We start from the raw sequence: 19,209 nt of genomic DNA, 5'->3' as shown, positions 1-19,209 counted from the left end.
GTTTCTTTTAAAAAAATATCTTTAAGCACCATGGTTACAAACATGTTTGTAGTTGGGTTTCAGTTATAAAAAATGAACACCCCCCCTTCACCAGTGAGACATTCCTACCACCAATGCCCACCATCACCTTACTCCCCTCCCCCTGCCTGCATTTGACACAGGCATTCTACTTCTCTCACTCATTAACATTGCCATTATAGTTGCCAGTGTAATAATTTATCTAACTGAACTCACCACAAGTTGTGGTAAGCTTCATATCATGAGCCAGTCCTTCTAGCCCTCATCTCTATTGTCTCTGGGTATTATTACAATAATGTATTTTATTTTTCTTAAAACCCATAGATGAGTGAGACTATTCTGTGTCTATCTCTCTCCCTCTGACTTATTTTACTCAGCATAATAGTTTCCATGTCCACCCATTTATAGGAAAACTTCATGATTTCATTTTTCCTGATGGCTGCATAATATTCCATTGTGTATATATACCACAGTTTCTTTAGCCATTCACCTGTTTTCGGGCATTTAGATTGATTTTCAGATTCTGACTGTTATAAATAGTGCTGCAATAAATTAGGTGTGCAGAAGGCATTTTTGTATTGTGTTTTTGTGTTCCTAGGATATATTCCTAGGAGTGGTATAGCTAGATCATATAGAAGCTCAATTTCCAGGTTTTTGAGGTATCTCCATATTGTTTTCCATAAAGGCTTGACTAGACAGCATTCCCACCAGCAGTGAATGAGAGTTCCTTTCTTCCAAGGGTCAGTCTTAAACTCTGCTGGGTAAATTGTTTATGTTATGTTCAGGACAGGATAGAGAGAAGAAATGTTTCCATACTTTAACCATCTAGTCTTTAAAACCACTTGCTAAAACTCAGGTTGAAGCTCTTGACAGCTATTACAACCCAGCTCTATAATTATGGGCATTTCATGAAGAGTAAGCGACAGTGAGTCCCATATTTATGAATCTCTACCAATAATCAATGAGGCCAGGGAGAAGGGCTCTTCAGAAGTAGGAGGAGGGTTCAATGTATCTAAAATATGAATGACTTTATTCTGATCGTCCATCTCTATGCAGTGACCAAGGCAAGTTTCTCTTTTAGCTTGTATGCAGCAAAATCTTGTTGATTCAAATTTGACAGATAACCCATGTAGGTGATCTTAGCCTAAAATGAATCTATATTATTTATAATATAAAATGTCTGATTAAATTGTTACAATAAAATATTTAAATATAATTACATAAGTCCACTTAAGAAGCAGAGTTCTTTCCAAATACCCAATATTTATGCAAATTTCAATGATTTATTTTACTTTGAAGGTAAGTTCAATTTGGCATTTACTAGAGACAATCTTTATTTACTTTATTGGTGCTAAAGTAAAAAATGACAATTACTTTCACAGAATGTGAATCATGTTTTCTCTCTAAAAGCCAACAATATACAACTAGTTTAGAATAAAGAAGCTCATCATAGTAGTTGAGTATTGTAACTTACTGACTGATTTTATATTTAGACTAATTAAAAATAACTTTACTTGACCACGAGCCCACATTTCTTCTCATTATAGAAACAGGTGATATTCGCAAAGGAAGAACAGAGTGTACAAAGACTTGCCTCTTCCCCATGTCAAACAGAACCTGAAAAAGCCGTAGAACCATGACCAAGAAATCAAACAATAGATGCCCAGATTATTCTAGACAATATGATCTCAAATTGTTATCAGTTTATAAAATACTAATCTCATTTTAAAAATTAACCTTAATTGTATCATAACTGGAATAGTTAACAGATGTTATATTCTTAATACAATTACATTTAGTATGTAAGATGCATAACAGTCTTGTAAAACAAGACTTTTTTTAGAGAATAGGAAACTAAATAAACTAACATAAAGACAGATCTGATCTCAACAAAAAACAGATCTAAATTCTGATGGAAGCTGCCTAATTTTCTGAGTTAAGTCTTGTTACAGATTGTCTATTCCCATTTAAAGTGCATAAATTCTTACATTTACAAAAGATCTTAGTCTGGACAAGAACTTGTTGTAAAGTGATATGCATGATAACCCTTCAATAATAATATTGCTAATTATAGTATTTAAAAAGAAAAGCAGAAGAAAAAGATGTCTGTCATGGAGCTGGCAGAGGGAATGGCAAGGATAAAAGAGGAAGAGAAAAACTGGAGACACTGGTGGCAGGAAATGTACAATGATGAAAAAATGTGTGTTGGACATTGTATGACTGAAACCCAATCATCAACAACTTTGTAACTGTGTATATTACAGTGATTTAATTTAAAACAATTTTAAATAAGAGATCTAAAGTGAGGCATTAACTTGATCTACAATGCAAAAATTTCTTTTTTTGTATGCTTAAAAAAGACAAGCAAGCAAGCAAACAAACAAAAGAAATAAATGTCTTAGACCAATTGGCTATTTCAAGTACTGGGACTTCTTATTTGAGAAATAGTTAATTTTTCATGAGTGAATGAGTGAATTTGCATGAGTGAATTTTTCCAGACTCCAACATAGCATTTTAAAGTTATCTCTGGCTCTTTATATTTTAAACTTTTCTAGCAAAGTTCTGAAGAATAAGAAATTGAAACTGTAACATCAAGGAAAACAGAAGAATTACATTTGTAACCCCAAACCACAATGAATGAGAACTAGAATAGTGCCTTAATATAAATGACCCAACAGAAAATGTATGCTTGACAAAAGGGTTTTGAGGTAGCAGTGGAAAGGGCAGTGGAAATATAATAATCAAGCTAATTTACCTAGTCAATTCTGAAAAGACTATGGAATTCAAGCTTAATATTCAGCAAGTGGTCATATTATCATAAGTTGCATAAGCCTGGAAGCTATAAACAATCACTTGATGGATAGTTTGTTGTTTGTTGTTTTTTTAATTAGGACGAAGTACTATTAGATTCAAGAATATCTAATCTCACTTGGTAAAGCCAAGTAACTGCTTTAGACTCTTTCAGGATACCTGAAGATTGTTCTCTAATGAAACTGAACCAAAGTCTTTAAGACTCAAGGACATGTGGCTTACAAGAAGAGAGGAATGAGGAATAATGATAAAGGAGAAACACGAGTTTAAAAAAATTTTTGCATGCTTCACATGTGTGAGGCCCTTGATTTAATCCCATCAACTCAAATAAAACTAAAATACTTATTAATCATTCTATTCAGAATTTTAATTTGGGGTAAGGGATGTTTCCCAAGCAGTACCTAGGAGATTTAGGGAACTTCCCACTGATACGCTGCTCGGAAGACTATGTGATACTGGGGACTCAACCTGTATCAGCCACATGCAAGCCATGTACTTTAACCCGTGTCTTTCTGGAATCCTAAACCATATAAGATGTATGTCATTCTTTCATTGTGAAATTTTAGAGCATCAGGGATAAAAAGAAGAATATAACTTCTCTTCTGATTTACTGAGCCCAAGTCAGAAAGAAGAACAAAAAAGTAATCTTTCACAGTCATTCAAACCAGACTATTGCCAAAATAGTTAAAATGAACCCACAATTACTGCCTGTTTCTATTCTTCTGAAAGTACTTCATTTTATTGATCAGAGGTCTCAGCCCTGTCCCTCAGAATAGAGCCCTGGAATTTAAAATGGTAGGGATTCATATGGTAGGGATTCACAAAATGGTAGCACTAAAAACCTTAATAGGTACATCAAGTTTACATCCAGTCAAAGCATCAGTCAAGGAAGTATAAAATAGTATTTCAGACATGCGATGCCTCCCATGAATGCTCTCTGAGGAAGCCAGTTAACAGAATGGTTCTCAATGAAGAAGAAAAGTAAAAAAAAAAAAAAAAAAGGAAAATGGTAGCCAGGAAATGGGAGGGAAGTGAAGGGATTTCCAAGGATGACAGTCAGGAATTAGCTAGAACCCAGCTTTACAGCAGGCCAGTGAACTCACCAAACCTCACAACAGCAGAAAATCAGGGCTCTAAAGGTGTTTGTATGTACAGTTTGTAGCTCTAAGAAAATTCTAGAATATATAAATTGTGTGACAGATTTGCTCTTGGGGAAAACTGCAGATAAAAGCATTTTATAAAATTCACATATAACTGAGAAAATCAACATAGACTTAGATGAGGCAACAATTAACTCTAAAAAATATGAAATTTGCAGAATAAACCATCATCATGATGTTGCTTTATTTGATTAAGCAGTGAATATTATTTCAAGATAATAAGATAGTCTGTTAATTCAAAACTAAGATGACAAGGCCAGAGTAGATAGTACAAAGAGTATAGGGCATTTGACTTGCACACAGCCAGCCCAAGCTTGATCCCAAGCACCTCTTTTGGTCCCCCGAAGCCACCAGAAATGAGTTCTGAGCACAGAGGCAGGAGTATATCCTGGGATCTGCTGAGTGTGGCCTAAAAACAAGCAAACAAAAAGACCTTGATATAATGTTTGATTGAGAAAGTAAGGGGCTGAAAGGAAACGAAAATAGTTAAAAATGCGGGGCCGGAGCAGTGGCGCAGCGGTAGGGTATTTGCCTTTCACGTGGCTGACCCAGGATGAACCGTGGTTTGATCCCCAGTGTTCCATATGATTTCCCAAGCCAGGAGCAATTTCTGAGTGCATAACCAAGAGTAACCCCTGAGTGTCACTGGATGTGGCCCTCCAAAAGAAAAAGTTCTTTATATAACAGAAACCCAACTACAATCATATTTGTAATCAAGATGTTTAAATAAAAATATTAAAAAATGTTATTGATCATTACAGAAGATAATAAGTTATATCAAAAGTTGCCGAGTCAACAAAAATATATAGAATTAATTTACAAATTAGGAAGTACATCACAGAAGAAATATTTCAACAGTTCAATCCAGTTACCTCTAAGGAGCATGATAAGGTCTAAAAATAGGTGGGAGGAAGATAAAGAACTCTTCTTTCAGTAAGTTTTTATTTTTTTTAGCATTGTTTGAATTTTAAAAACTGTTTTCTTACATTTTAATAAAAATGTTATTTACAACAGAGAAATTAATCTTTACAATACCACAAAAGATTGATTTTGTCATAGCACTGGGCATTTTTTTATTTGTTCTCTTTATTTGCCTTCTTTTCTTTAGCAAGCCAAAGAAGGATCATTGGAAGCCAAAGTATGTTTTACATTCATTTCAATTATAATAGAAAATTTAGGAATTAAAGAGACAGCTAGGGCTGAAGGACATGCAGTATATAAGTATATAAGAACCTCAGGTTCAATGCCCAGTACTCCTGGTTTCACAATTTCTACAGGGAATTGAAGTGATTACTTTAACTACTATATGTGCCCCCAAAAAAGGAAAAGCAAAGGAAAAAAAACAGTAATGTTGTACATCATTTAGATAACTGTTATTTTGGTGTTTCCACTTAAGTATCACCTTAGTACCTCTACTATAATGTGTATCTAATCAAGTGAGATCAAAGCATCAGTACTTTAATAATTGCAGGAAGATTGAGAAAGAGAAGGGCATGATGTACTGCTTTCCAAAGAAGCAAGGAATCTGAAGTTATGGCAGGTCATCTGAATGAAACATGGCAGAATCTGAGTGGAACAAAGCACAGAATGGACAAGTGTCATGAACTGGGCAGAACTCGCAGTCAGCACCATATTCGTGTGATAATAAGTCAGTAGTAATTGAGCTTCAGAAGCAACTTATTTGTCCCAGAAAAGTAAGGTTGATTATTTGAATCATATCTCTTGTATTTTAGGGTTTTAAATAAGATCATTCTCAATTTGGATCTTATCATAATGATAAGAATCAGAAACTTTTAATGTTAGTGCATCAAGTATAAATTTAATTGGATTCAACCATAATAAGGTCTCCACACACCCTTTTAAATTAATTTCCACATTAAGGTACTCTGCTCAAATTTAGGAAGCACTATGATCCTTTTATACTAACTGGCTAGGTAGGTTTTCAATGATCCATTATGGAATATTACCCACTGGGTACTCACCAATTACTTTCTTTTCTCACTCATTCCAAGTCACTAACTTTATTAACAGCGAATGCAGTGAACTATTGCCTACACCACTGGAACATCTGGCTTCTTGCATATCTATAACATTTTCCCTAAATTTAGAGAAAGAAATGATGAAAACTTAGGGATAGGGATATTTTAGTTTCCTCTCCTTACTACTACATACAACATAATTCTAGTGGTCTAAAAAGAAAACAATTAAGCAAGTTTGCAAGTCTGATGTTAAGAAATCCAAAATGAGTTCAGCTTGCCTCAAAGAAAGGAGTAGGCCTGAAGAACTTAGCAAAGGACTGGCATGTGGGCTTTACATGTGGGAGTCTAGAGTTTTAGCTGCATGCTTGTGATCTTCAAGCATAGCTCTGGGAGTATTTGCCAAGTATCAGGTATGCCCCCCAAATAAAAACCAAAAAATCAACCAGCCCAGATGTCAGTAGACATGCTTTTCTTCTGAAATGTCTAGAAACATCCATATTTTGGTTTTCCACTACCTAGAAACTCACCACATTCCTTGACCTGTGACCTCATAATACCCTAAAATCAATGTGGTTTATCAAACTGCCCTCGAACTCAAACCTTAGCTTCATCTTTGGTGGGTTGTTTTTTTTTTTTTTTTTTTTTTTGGTGTGTTTTTTGTTTGTTTTTTTGTTTTGCTTTTTGGGCCACACCCGGTGATGCTTAGGGACTACTCCTGATGATGGACTCAGAAATTGCTCCTGGCTTGGGGGACCATATGGGACACTGGGGGATTGAATCTCTGTCTGTCCTGGGTTAGCCGCGTGCAACCCAAGTGCCCTACCGCTGTGCCATTGCTCTGGCTCCAATTGGCTTGATCTTTTATGTATAGGATATCTATTAGACCCATGAAGAAAATTCTGTATAGTCTCTCCTAGCCTCAAGGTCCTGAATCACTTCTGCAAGATCCCGTCTACCATGGAAAGCATAAGATAGTTTATTTTCGAAAATTAGAACCTGCCATCATTCTGCCTGCCAGAGGAGGTTGGTAGGGGGATACATAGTGGGACACAACACACTGCTTTGCCAGTCCCAAGAGCTTTGATGGGTGAATTTTCTTTGAAAAAGTTTACAGACACATTCTCCAGAAATGGAAAGAAAAGAGGAGTAATTGGGGGCTGAGAAAGAGAGAGAGAGAGAGAGAGAGAGAGAGAGAGAGAGAGAGAGAGAGAGAAGAGAGAAGAGAGGAGAGAGATAGGTGAGAGAGAGAGGGAGGGAGGGAGGGAGGGAGGGAGGGAGGGAGGGAGGGAGGGAGGAAGTAGTGTTATTGCTTGGTGGGGGAGGAGGAGATTCTTTGACAGGATTAATAGGTGAAGGCATCTGCAAAGTAGCTGCGGGAAGGGCAAAACATGGAGTGGAGGAAGCAAGGTGCCTTCCCTCTTGGCTCCCTGGATCTGTGAAGGCACTTAATCTGAGTTAGACACAAGAAGACGTGACTTCACTACACCCAGTGCCAAAACCACCATCTCCACTTAGATTTCAGACTCTAGAAACTGACCCAACAGGGCCTTCAAAATAAAAGTGCTTCTACCCTCTCTTCGCTGTGCCATTGTTTTTGCTTTGGTTTGTTCCCTCTAAGAAACCTGACACTAATTAGGTAGCATCAGAAAGGGGAGTGGGGACATGGAAGAAGATGAGAAGATGAACCATAAACCACACTGGCAAGAAACCAAGAAATATAAAAAAAAACTGGTCTCTGCACCAAAGAGTAGCAACAATGAGAAACTTTGCCAGCCCAGGGCTGGAGTGTCACTGATTCAAAGGACAAGCCCTGGAGAGTCTGATAAGATGGAGCAGCTGCCCTTGTCTTGTTTGACTTTTGCCCAGGTCACTGACACTACTGGGATGTATTTCTCCCTTATGTCATTTGTGTTCCTTTCCCTTCCCACCACCTCCCTCCTCGACTGCTGCCTGGGTGGCAGGGGTGTTTGTGTGTGTGTGTGTGTGTGTGTGTGTGTGTGTGTGTGTCTGTGTGTGTGTCTGTGTGTGTGTGTCTGTGTGTGTGTGTCTCTCTGTGTGTGTGTGTGTGTGTGTGTGTGTGTGTGTGTGTGTGGTTTCTTTCTCCCTTGCAGGAACACAGTCTCCCGCCTCTCTCCTGCTGTGGCTGCTGCTCTGGCTAGCTTTTATTTTTTTTCCCTGTCTCTTTCCTCTTCTTTTTTTCTACTTTGCTCCTTGCCTTCTGGTAAGTTTGACACACTCTCCCAGTCCTGTGAAGAGTCGTGGGGTGTGGTTTGTGGTGTTTGAACATTGCAACGTTGAGATTGCCAGTGAATTGTTGAGGAAGTTTTCACTGAGGCATTCATAATTAAAATACATTGCTCAGGAAGACGTGTGTGTGTGTGTGTGTGTGTGTGTGTGTGTGTGTGTGTGTTTGTAAGAGTCCATTGAGTTTACTAGTTCAACAGGAAAAAAAATTCAGAGAACAAAAACAACAGGAATAGTTTCCAGAAGATAGAATTTAAAAATAATTGCTTGCTGTAAATGAATTAATATGGAAAAGGACAATTTAAAAAGAACAGAGTTCTTTGACCTTGTTTTGTTCTCCTTGTTGATTTGTCTTGAGATCCTTTTAAACCATTGGGTCTATGGCTTACATTGATTTATTTATCCAAATTGAAAGAAAAATATGGAACTTGAGCTTAAAAGAGAGCCTTAGATGTATTCTTAATAAAAAGTTAGTGATTAGGGTTGCTGATGAATGAAGAATAAATCAAATAACAACCAAACACTAACCATACTGAAAACTCGTAGTGAAAACGTTTTAAATGTGTTGCTTTTGAAGTTCGGTTCCCGTTTGACTTGATTTCATCCTTAGAAGCCTTTCTAACACTTTAAAACTCTCACAAGGGCTTTAAGCAGTACATGTTTATAGTTTTCGGTTTCATATTCAAAAAGTATTCTCTCCCTTGATTTTCAAGGATGAAGGGCTAAATGCCACGGCTCCTTTTAGAAGACCTTAAAATAACTCTAGCTGGACAGCAGGTGCCATGTGTTCTTTTCCAAGTTCAGGGGCGGCGTCAGCTATATATAGATGAGAGTGCCAACGAGGAGAGGCCAGGAAAAGAAACTCCAGCAGTGAGGACACTCAAGCTGTTCACTGCATTCTTCAATTAATAGTCAGTAAATTAAAATGCACAAGAGAAAAACATCTTCCTTCAAAGTTAAAGGGTATGATGAGGACCACAAGGGGTGGCAAGGTCTGTATGTGGCCTTTTATACATCCTGTTGCCATTTATCTTGGAATTTCATTGGCCCTGGAAAGAGAATAGGAGGCTAGACAATAAAGGCCTAAAAATATGTCCGTGTTTTGCTTCGAAGCAAAATTCTAGGCATTATGAGGCTCTTCCCTCCTCCACTCCCTATTGAATTTCTATACTAAAAATTAGTGTCAACACCATTAAATGTCCTTCCTAAATAAAATGCACCATAAAGAATCAGGTCTGGTTTATGGCAGCTCTAGAAATGGCAATAATTACCAATGGCAGTTATAAAATGGCAGCATTACTGGAGGCTCCGACTCAGTTCATCCCTTAGCTCCTATTTCCTGAGAACCCCTTTTATATCTGGTTATTCTCTAATGTGTCCTTGCCCTGTGCATTAAATGTAACTATTTTTAATTATATTTTTGAGAAGAAAAATCAAAATTCTGTTGTTCTTTTTCCTTTTTCCAATGTTAAATTGTTGAGTACCACATTATTGCCATACTAGACCACTTGTCAAATTTTTTTTATTTGCTTTGGGTCATACTTAGCTGTTCTTAGGCCTCCTTTATCTTGGTTCTGCACTCAGGGGTTGAGGAATTATATGAGGAAACTAAACCTATTTGGGTTGGCAAGATAGGAGTGTGTGTAAGGCAATTGCCTTACACAGAGGAATAAAAATTTATATCTTCCCTCATTCACAATCTTATTCCCAGAGTGATGCTAGTTTGAATCTCAGAGGAAAAGATGTTTCAGATATTGAAAATTATATGTTACTTTTTTAGGAGTAAAAGGAATTCAGAAAAGCAAAAAGTTGCCTTCTAAGCCCAATATAATATTTTATTAACATGATTGCACTATTAACCAAATTTTGCTTTTTAATCAAATAACTTATTAGTGATTTTAGTAAGCTCAATGGCTCTTGTATTTTTCTTATATTAATTTTTTCAACTAACATCACTTAAAATTTAAACCTTTTTAATGCACACCCTATGTACTTGCAAAAATTGTTTGTATATGTGACATAAAATAGTGACCTAACTTGAATATTCTGAGAAAAATGAGAAATATGGCCTCAAAAAATATCTTGAGACATTTTGTTAATGCCAAAACTAGAATAAGTCTACTACAATTTGGAGATCAAAATGAAAAATGTGCTAATAGTATAACTCAATTTGGAAAAAGGCCCCACCTCCTGCCAACCTACTTATTTACTATAGCAATGGCTTAAGAAAATATTTAGGGGGCCGGAGAGATAGCATGGAGGTAAGGCGTTTGCCTTTCATGCGGGAGGTCATCGGTTCGAATCCCAGCGTCCCATATGGTCCCCCGTGCCTGCCAGGAGCAATTTCTGAGCCTGGAGCCAGGAATAACCCTTGAGCACTGCCGGGTGTGACCCAAAAAACAATATATATATATATATATATATATATATATATATATATATATATATATATATATTTAGGATCTGTTTAATGATAAATGTATCATTTATAGTCACTGAATTAACCATGTCAAACCTGTTGTACTTTACCAGCAGTTACAACAACCCTCAGTATGGAGGCCAATAACTTCAGACAGCTCTCAGGGGATCCACAGTCAACATCTCCAAACAACAGATCACAATTATCCAGCCAAAATGGGCTGGAGAAGTTAGGTGAGCAGGATTCCTCCATTCCAAACCTGACACCAGAGAAGAAGGTGAGTGGACAACTTAGTGAGGGAGCTCAGGATCTCTCTGAAGAGTTGAATCAACAACTGGAAGACATCATCAACATGTTTGGGTCTGCTGTCAGCACTGATGGCCAAGAAGGTTCTGTGAAGGCCCAGGAGCAAAGTGAAACTATAGATCCAGCTGACAATGAAGATGGGGACTGTGAGGAGGTCTCTGAAGAATCAGAAAAAGAATCCTCAGCTTCTGGAGAGCCATTCAAGGCCAAAGAACCTGTCAGCTATAAAGAGCAAAAACTGGAAAAGAAGATCCTGAAAGGATTAGGCAAGTAATTATGTTCTAATATTTGGCTTTATTTGAATGTTCCTGGAAAAAAATTATTCATTCAAATTTTACTAAAGCCACACCTTTACTTTTGGGTTACTACAATGGCTTCTTTTAGGTTTTTATTACATGTTTTCTTCCTATACCATCTGTCACTTTGCCTTCCAGAAAGCTAAAAAACATTTATCTACATACCACCACCTATTCTATGACCTCGGTGGCTTCCATTGTTCTCAGATTCAAATTTTTAAGATGATCTTTTCAAGTCTTAAGGTCAAACCCAAGCCAGCCTCTTCCATTTATCTGTTATATATTTATCCCACACATCTATCTATCTATCTATCTATCTATCTATCTATCTATCTATCTATCTATCTATCATTTATCTATCTATCTTCCATTCTTCCATCTATCTATCTACTTTATCCCACACATCCCATTACTGAACACTTGGTTCCAGTCACCACCATGGCCACTTTTGCTTGATAGTGAGTCATTTTGATCTTCCTTTTCATTTATTTAAGCAGATCTCACTGTATTTGCCACAGGCTTACAAATATTCTCTTTCATCTACCTATAACACTCCCCAATTTTCCTCATTATGCTTTCGGGAACTTATAAATAGTACTCTTTTAAGTCCAGTTTGAGGTAGAGCCTTGAATATAATATAATATATATATATGTATATGTATTTCATATGTGTTTCTCTTCTTCCACTCAGTTTCTTTTCTTCTTTTTGTTATACTTGGGAGTCAATGGTGTTCGAGACAACAACCATTTAGACTATTGTATTTTTTCATGCAGTTATTCTAAATACATATAAAATGATTTACAATTCTTCTTCCGGCTTACTTCATTTAACATAATACCTTCCAATTCCCCAAGCTACAAGGAAAATCTCTAAAAGAAAGTTATCATGTCTTATTTTAGCAAGAGAGTGTGGCAGAGTGCAAGATGTTGGTCATTAGAGTTTAAATTGGATTTAAAATCTCAAAATTGGTCTATGTTGTCATTGGCTAGCACAAAGAAACTTAAACACATTACTGAAATGTTTCTAAGAAGTGCTAAAAGACCAATAAAATTGCATTCTTGACTCATACAGTGATTAATATCTTTTAAATATCAACCAAATTTTGGTAACAAGAATAAAATACTCTAGCATTTTTGGCACTTCGAAAAAAAGAATAAAGTTGCTTTTTGTAATAAAGCTATTTCTCCTTCTCTGTTTAATGTATCTTAGAACTGTTCCTTTTCATTGCTTTGATGGTTATAAAATGTTTCACAAGAAAATACAAAGTCACATCCTAGTATTTCCAACTAGAAAAATCTTCTTTTTCAATTTAAAAGTATTTCCAACTAGAAAAATCTTCTTTTTCAATTTAAAATTATTTCTATAAAAGAATTGATATGTGTTGTACTGAGGAAAAAGAATACGAATAAAGTAGGGGTGAAATTAAAGATGACAAGAGTCAGACTGGGTAGCTAGTATAAAAGGTAAAACACTTTCTTTGCTTGTGTTGCACCTTGGGTAAAGTCCCCAGTACCAAATACTCTTTGCCAGGGGTCTCACTCCTGAGCACAAAGTCAGGAGTCAACTCTAAGAACTACATGGTATGCCTCCACTTTCTCCCTAAAAGGATGGCCAGACTTGTTTTCTATTTTGTCTTCCATAAGTTATTTCAAGATTTGTATTAACCTGATGATTATAAATTATTACAATTTAGAGAAAGAAAAATTACATTTCTAATTTGACCATTCTCTACATGTCATTAAATTACAATTGAATATATTTTTCAGTTTGTGATCATTGTGAACCTGAATTTGTACATAGGTACTCCCTTATTTTCATGTACGTATATGGTTCTTCCATGGCATTGCTCTAAATACCATCAGCATGGTCATGTAAATACTATGCCATTTCAGCTAAATTATAAGTGAAAACATTTTTAAGCTAATTTAAATGGTGCAGGCTCTATTTAAAACATTATTTCATTTGTCTGCAAATGCCTTTATCAGGCTCTTTAGCTATTTATCAATTGAATAGCACTGCAATAGATCAATGGTTTCAAACCTAACTGTGCATTAGAATCAAATAGAGAATTTGTCAAAAATAGCTGGTCCTGAGTACAGGGATTCAGGCTTCGTAGATCTGGACTGAGGCCAATGCACTCTGGGTAATTTTGACACGAACAGATTGTGGAAGCAATGGGCTGGTGCTTTGGAAAATGGTTCTGTGCTTTTGAAAAAAAATAAATTGCCAGCTATGTTCTTTTTGAAGAATCCATTTAAGCCTTCTATAGATTTTTTAGTAAGTGGTTCAATTTGTTACTTAAAGATAGATCCTTAGGTTTTGCTTATGTACCTAACCAAAGATGAGCCTTTAATTAATATGTGTTTATTAAATTATATTTAACTAGCTCTCCAAATTTCTAAAGTGTAGATTTTTAGAACATTGGATATTTCAAAACAAGTTAAAACCTTAATTATTACTATCTTTAATTTAATAAGGAGGATAACATACACTCTCCTTATAGAGAATGAATGTCTGCAGAAATGTCTCTACAACTCAAGTATTCAGTACTGTGGCCAATGGGGCAGTACTTTCATAACCAAGAAACTAATCACTGAAGTAGAGAGATATTTTAAAAAGGAATTTAGTTGGTGGAATCACTTTCTCCTTAGCATCAAAACTGAAAGAAACAAAGTAGATTCACTATTAAAAAGTGCTATGCCATGTTTTATTCATTTCTAAGCAGACTTGTTACTTCCTGCTACCCAATTCTTTCCTGTCTCACTGGAAACTCAGTTGTATCTTCAGCAACACTTGTGGTCTTCACAAGTACCAGATGATTACATGGACTAGAAAATGATTAAACATTATGTGCCATTTAATAGTTTTTGGTAGTTGATTGAAAAGACAATTGTATTTCTGAAGCATAAAACCAGGGGGAAAATATAAAACTGGACCTTTGACCACTCTGCACTCACATTCATCTAGACAACCCACTTATGTTATTGAGAGGAAAATTATATCCTATATAATTTGAGTCTCTGTCCACCCAAAATAACTGATGATACTGTAAGGTTAGTGGAAAGACAGCAAGGAGTGAAGTGGGGTCCCTAATATTGAAAATAAACAGTATTTTGTTTAAGGAGCATTTAAAGGAGCTCAGTTAATGGATTTTGCCTTCCTACTTACAGGTGAGTTTCACTTCTACCTCTAAGGGGAAACTTGAATATTGCGAAATATGTTCAGTTTTTGGCTTTCTATCCCAGTAGAAAGTAGTATAAACTACTTTCCCAGAAGACTTGTTTGATTTACTTTCACTGAATTTCTGGGTTCACTCTGAAAAAAGGATCAAATCTGTGGATTTAATAAAGATGCTAAAATTTCTGGAAGAAATGGTAAGAGGCTAGGGGAATTTCAAGGAAAGACGATTCAGGAATCATGAAAACTTCATGAGCCAATTCAAAGAAAGGCTAGAGCTTTGACAGAAACAACAGGAAATGGAACTGGAGAGAAAAATATGTTCTGAGCAAAATGTTAGGAATTTCTTCTAAATCTAGTAGTGTATCATAGTGTCAATAGATGCTTTACAATTTTATAGTTATATGTGATATTTTTCTTCATTATAAGAGTTTGATTTGTTTCATTTCCCCTGGAGTAGTATTATTATTAGATTCTTCCTGGTTTTTTTCTTTTAAATAAAGTTTCTTTTATAGGGATATTCCCAGAATTGCTGATATTTTCAATACCTCATCAGTTGATTCATTATGTTTTGTGACAGTTTTGTGACTGAGCAAAAAAAGATAATAAGCAAATATAAAATATTTGTTTTGTATTATGATGAAACAAAATTCATACTTTGGGTCTGAAAAGAAATTACAGGGAAGAGAATAAGGAGTTGCCTTGAATGTAGCTGACCCTGGTTTGATCCCCAGAACCTCAACAATCTCCTGAGCACTGCCAGGAGTACACTCTGAGCACAGATCTAGAAGTAGACCCTAAGCACTGCAGGGGCAGCCATCCCCCTAACAAATATATACATATGTGTGTTTATAAATATGTTTTATATTTTATATGTTTAATATATTTTATATTTATGTTAACATAAGATAAAAGGAAGTCAGCTAAATATAAAAACAATGTAACGAAATATAAAGTTGATTTTTTCCAAAACTCATTTAGTAAAACTAAGCAAAACAAAGAAAAAGGAGAGGTGATAGGTTAGAAAATAAACTTTTCATACTATAAAAGTAAATAAAGGCACTTTACGAAGACAAATATACCTCTCCAGCAATGTTATTGGGGGGTTAGGGCCACACCCGGTGACGTTCAGGGGTTACTCCTGGCTAAATGCTCAGAAATCACTCCTGGATTGGGGGGACTTGAACCACTGTCAGGCCTGGATCGGCTGCATGCAAGGCAAACACCCTACCACGGGGCTATTGCTCTGGCCCCAGCAATGTTATTTTTTGTTAACTAAGTGAGGCAGAAATCATGGAATCTTAAAGCAACTCAAATCCTGAAGGCAACTTGCTGAGGGTGTGGATGTTGTAATGTAAATACAGGGCTAAGAGGGGCCAAGAGATAGCATGGAGGTAGGGCATTAGCCTTGCATGCAGAAGGACAGGGCTTCGAATTCCGGCATCCAATATGGTCCCCTGAGCCTGCCAGGAGTTATTTCTGAGCATAGAGACAGGAGTAACTCCTGAGCGCTGCCGGGTGTGACACTGCTCCCCCCCAAATACAGAGCTTATAAGAGGTCATCAAACATTGTTTAAGAGTAACTGCTTGCCTGATATTGTCATCAATAGGCTTTTGGGCTACTATGGCTTTAAATGAAATGTCATTCAAGGGAAATGGCACCCTCAACTAATGTCACCATTCATTGACCTGGATTATCTTGCTCTCCAGGAGTAACTCCTGAGCGCTGCCGGGTGTGACACTGCTCCCCCCCAAATACAGAGCTTATAAGAGGTCATCAAACATTGTTTAAGAGTAACTGCTTGCCTGATATTGTCATCAATAGGCTTTTGGGCTACTATGGCTTTAAATGAAATGTCATTCAAGGGAAATGGCACCCTCAACTAATGTCACCATTCATTGACCTGGATTATCTTGCTCTCCCCTCCCCTCCCCTCTCCTCTCCTGCCCTCTCCTCTCCTCTCCTCTTTTCTCTCTCTCTCTCTCTCACTCTCTCTCCCTCTCCCTTTCTCTCTCTCTGTCTGTCTCTCTCTGGCTCTGGCTCTCTCTCTCCCACTCCCTCTCATCTCGTCATTATAACAAAAAGGTATTAAGGAGCTACTGTGGTTGTTGGTAGTCAATCCATCTCCCCTCTCCTTAGCCCAGTGCAAATTTAATGACTTGATCTCCCTCTTAATTTATACATTAATCAGACCTTTTTAAACAATGTCAGTCAATAGGTGCTCAAGGATAATTTGTATCACTCTCATATTTTAATAGTTTGATTTAGAAAAATGTAAGGAGAGTCAGAGAAAGTTCATGTCACAAGTTCACACTCATTATTTTAAATTATGATAGGGAAAAAAACAGAATTAGCAATAAGATATAATGGGATCAGAGAGATAATGACATGATAAGATGCTTCTCTTGAAGGCTGCCAATTCAGTTTTGATCCCTAGAATCCCATAAGGTCCACCAAGCCTGCCAGGAGTGATCCCTGAGTGCAGAGGCAGGAGTAATCCTTGAGTACTGCTGGGTGTTGGGCTCCCCCTTTCACCCAGACAATAAAAGATAAATTAAAGTCTAGCATTTGAATCAATATTCAACACTCTTTGTGCATATGTCTCTGTTGCAACAATTGGAAATTGGGAAGAAGCAAAAGAAGATATACACACACATATATATGCAATACAAAATTTTAACCTCAGTGTTCTAAAAAGGATAAAAACCTAGTTCTGGACTCTCATTAAATCTGCATAATTTTGCCAACTTAATATAAGATAATCAGTAGGGTAGAGGCAAGGTCTGCATTATGATAGCTGATCCTATGTAAGGTAATTTCTCTGATGGAAAAATAATTTCTCAACACTTTAGTGTGCCTTGAGTGTGCAATGTACTTGTAACTTCGGCTGTATATGACTCTTGGATATTGCTGCACACATCTGAACCACCTACAAAGCAGGGGCCATATGCCCACCCTATGTCTTCCCCAATTTTAATGAGAACTTTGGGTTCTGCCCCTTGCTGACTGAAGGATTTACCTCAAGATCACTGTGCTTTGGAATAACACATTGGAGAGAATGCAAGGCATCTCCTTCCATCAAATTTTCACAAAAGAAAGTTCATTTGTTCTCTGTCACCCAGTGACCACATTGCCACAGAACTGCAATCACAGCCCTTAGTAAATGAGACTGTATCTCTATTTTCTTCCTGCACAACAATCCCACTCAGCATCACATGCAGCCAAAGCTAGAAAAATTTAAAGCCCAAGCTCTCTGATACCACAAGTACATGAATTCTGCACATGTATTTCTCTAATTTTGGGAAACGCTTTTGTTAAAGTCATTTTGAAAGGGTAAGTTTATGTCTCTGAATCTTGGCCTTTCATACAAAATAGTGGAATAAGAGCAGTAATTTGAGTGAATGAGGATTGACAATGAAAGAAAACTAAAGAAAGTGAAGTTATTTAATGTGGGGAAAATATCTGACCCAGGTATTCTCTAGGTCAAAGAATGTCACCCAGTTACCTGCATTGCCCCCAAATGAGTAAGGCAATGGTTTTGTGTGTTGATTCATTAAAAAATGTTGAAGCATAAACCCATATGAAGGAGACCTGTCTACTGATCTTAAAGTCAAGCAAAATTGTTTTCAAAACAGTGTTCATTTGATTTGCACAAATGAGTGTACAATGGCCAGCTTTTCTTGGTGACATTAAGAACCTTAATGGAAACACTTGCTCTGGACCAAGCACTGTTGTGCTGGTTCTGACACCAGTTCTGATCAACAGACAACTCAGTCTCTTGCCGTTATGCAGTAACAGGAGAGCAGTCTTCGTGTGGCACCTCCACAGACTGCAGGAAGACATGGATGAAGGGATGTTCTGATTAACACATCCGTACTGTGAGAGAAAGTACACAGTGGGGACAAGACCTATTGACGATCAGAGCAAATGCAGCAGGATTTGTGTTGAAGGCTGTGCCACCCCATGCATGCCTGCTCTCCATGTTGGAGGCCACATCTCTTATCTGGAAGGACTCACTGGGCAGAGAAGACAAAACCAGCTGTTGAGAATGAGGTCATCTTCACCCCAACAACCCCAAAAACCTTTTATTTCTCTAGGTTTTCCTGACATAAATTTCACCAGGGAATAAAATAATTAGAGCAAGTAGACAAACCTTAGTTTCAAGCTTTAGCTCTGCCAGTGTTAATTATCTAACTCTGGATTTCTCTGTGCTGTAGATTCTAATCTATAAAATTAACCAGGTGCAAGGAGGTACTTTGAAGTTCCTCTTAGACTTAAAAGTATTTGATGCTATTAGACTTAGCTGATTTGGCAAATAAAAATTAGACTTCCCCAGGAAATTTGAATTTTGGATAAATAAACATAGTTCCAGTGTGTCCATGTTTAATTTTTTTTAAACCTGGCAACTCTTATTCCATGATATAGTTAGTTTTGTCTCTCTGGGCTGAAAAGTAAATATTCCAGAAAAGGGGAAATGCATGTTCTTGAAGAAAAGTCTTCAGCTGATTTTTATCAGAAAATAGATTCTTTGTGGTTTAAGTTCCCTACTCTCTGATTAGAAAGTGATCATTAGAGACAGGTGAGAATGGCAAATGGGTCCACCTTGATTAGACTGGTGGGAAAGATACAATTATTGGCTCACACAAATCTTGGGGTTGCAACTCATATTCCTAACCCTTAAGCCCAGAGGCTATTTGAAGACAAGACAAACCAGCCAGGTGAAACTGTAAAACACAAAAAGCAAAAGCAATGGGAGACAGGAAAAGAAATCTGAAGTTCACTGTACAACAATCATGA

The 19,209-nt window shown here is 36.9% G+C and overlaps 2 protein-coding genes across 2 annotated transcripts in view; both read left to right on the top strand.

Moving 5' to 3' along the window:
- The window catches only part of CITED2 (Cbp/p300 interacting transactivator with Glu/Asp rich carboxy-terminal domain 2), a 1,046,546-nt gene that overhangs the window by 88,587 nt on the left and 938,750 nt on the right, over nucleotides 1-19,209 (top strand). The gene's annotated exons all lie outside the window — the stretch shown is intronic.
- The window catches only part of TXLNB (taxilin beta), a 66,134-nt gene continuing 57,689 nt past the window's right edge, over nucleotides 10,765-19,209 (top strand). The window contains exon 1 of the mRNA XM_049788020.1: nucleotides 10,765-11,203. Coding sequence (XP_049643977.1) covers nucleotides 10,765-11,203 — 439 coding nt within the window. The remainder of the gene's footprint in view (nucleotides 11,204-19,209) is intronic.

This window comes from Suncus etruscus, chromosome 15, assembly GCF_024139225.1.
Source record: "Suncus etruscus isolate mSunEtr1 chromosome 15, mSunEtr1.pri.cur, whole genome shotgun sequence".
Taxonomy (NCBI): domain Eukaryota; kingdom Metazoa; phylum Chordata; class Mammalia; order Eulipotyphla; family Soricidae; genus Suncus; species Suncus etruscus.
This window is presented reverse-complemented; position numbering and strand designations above follow the sequence as displayed.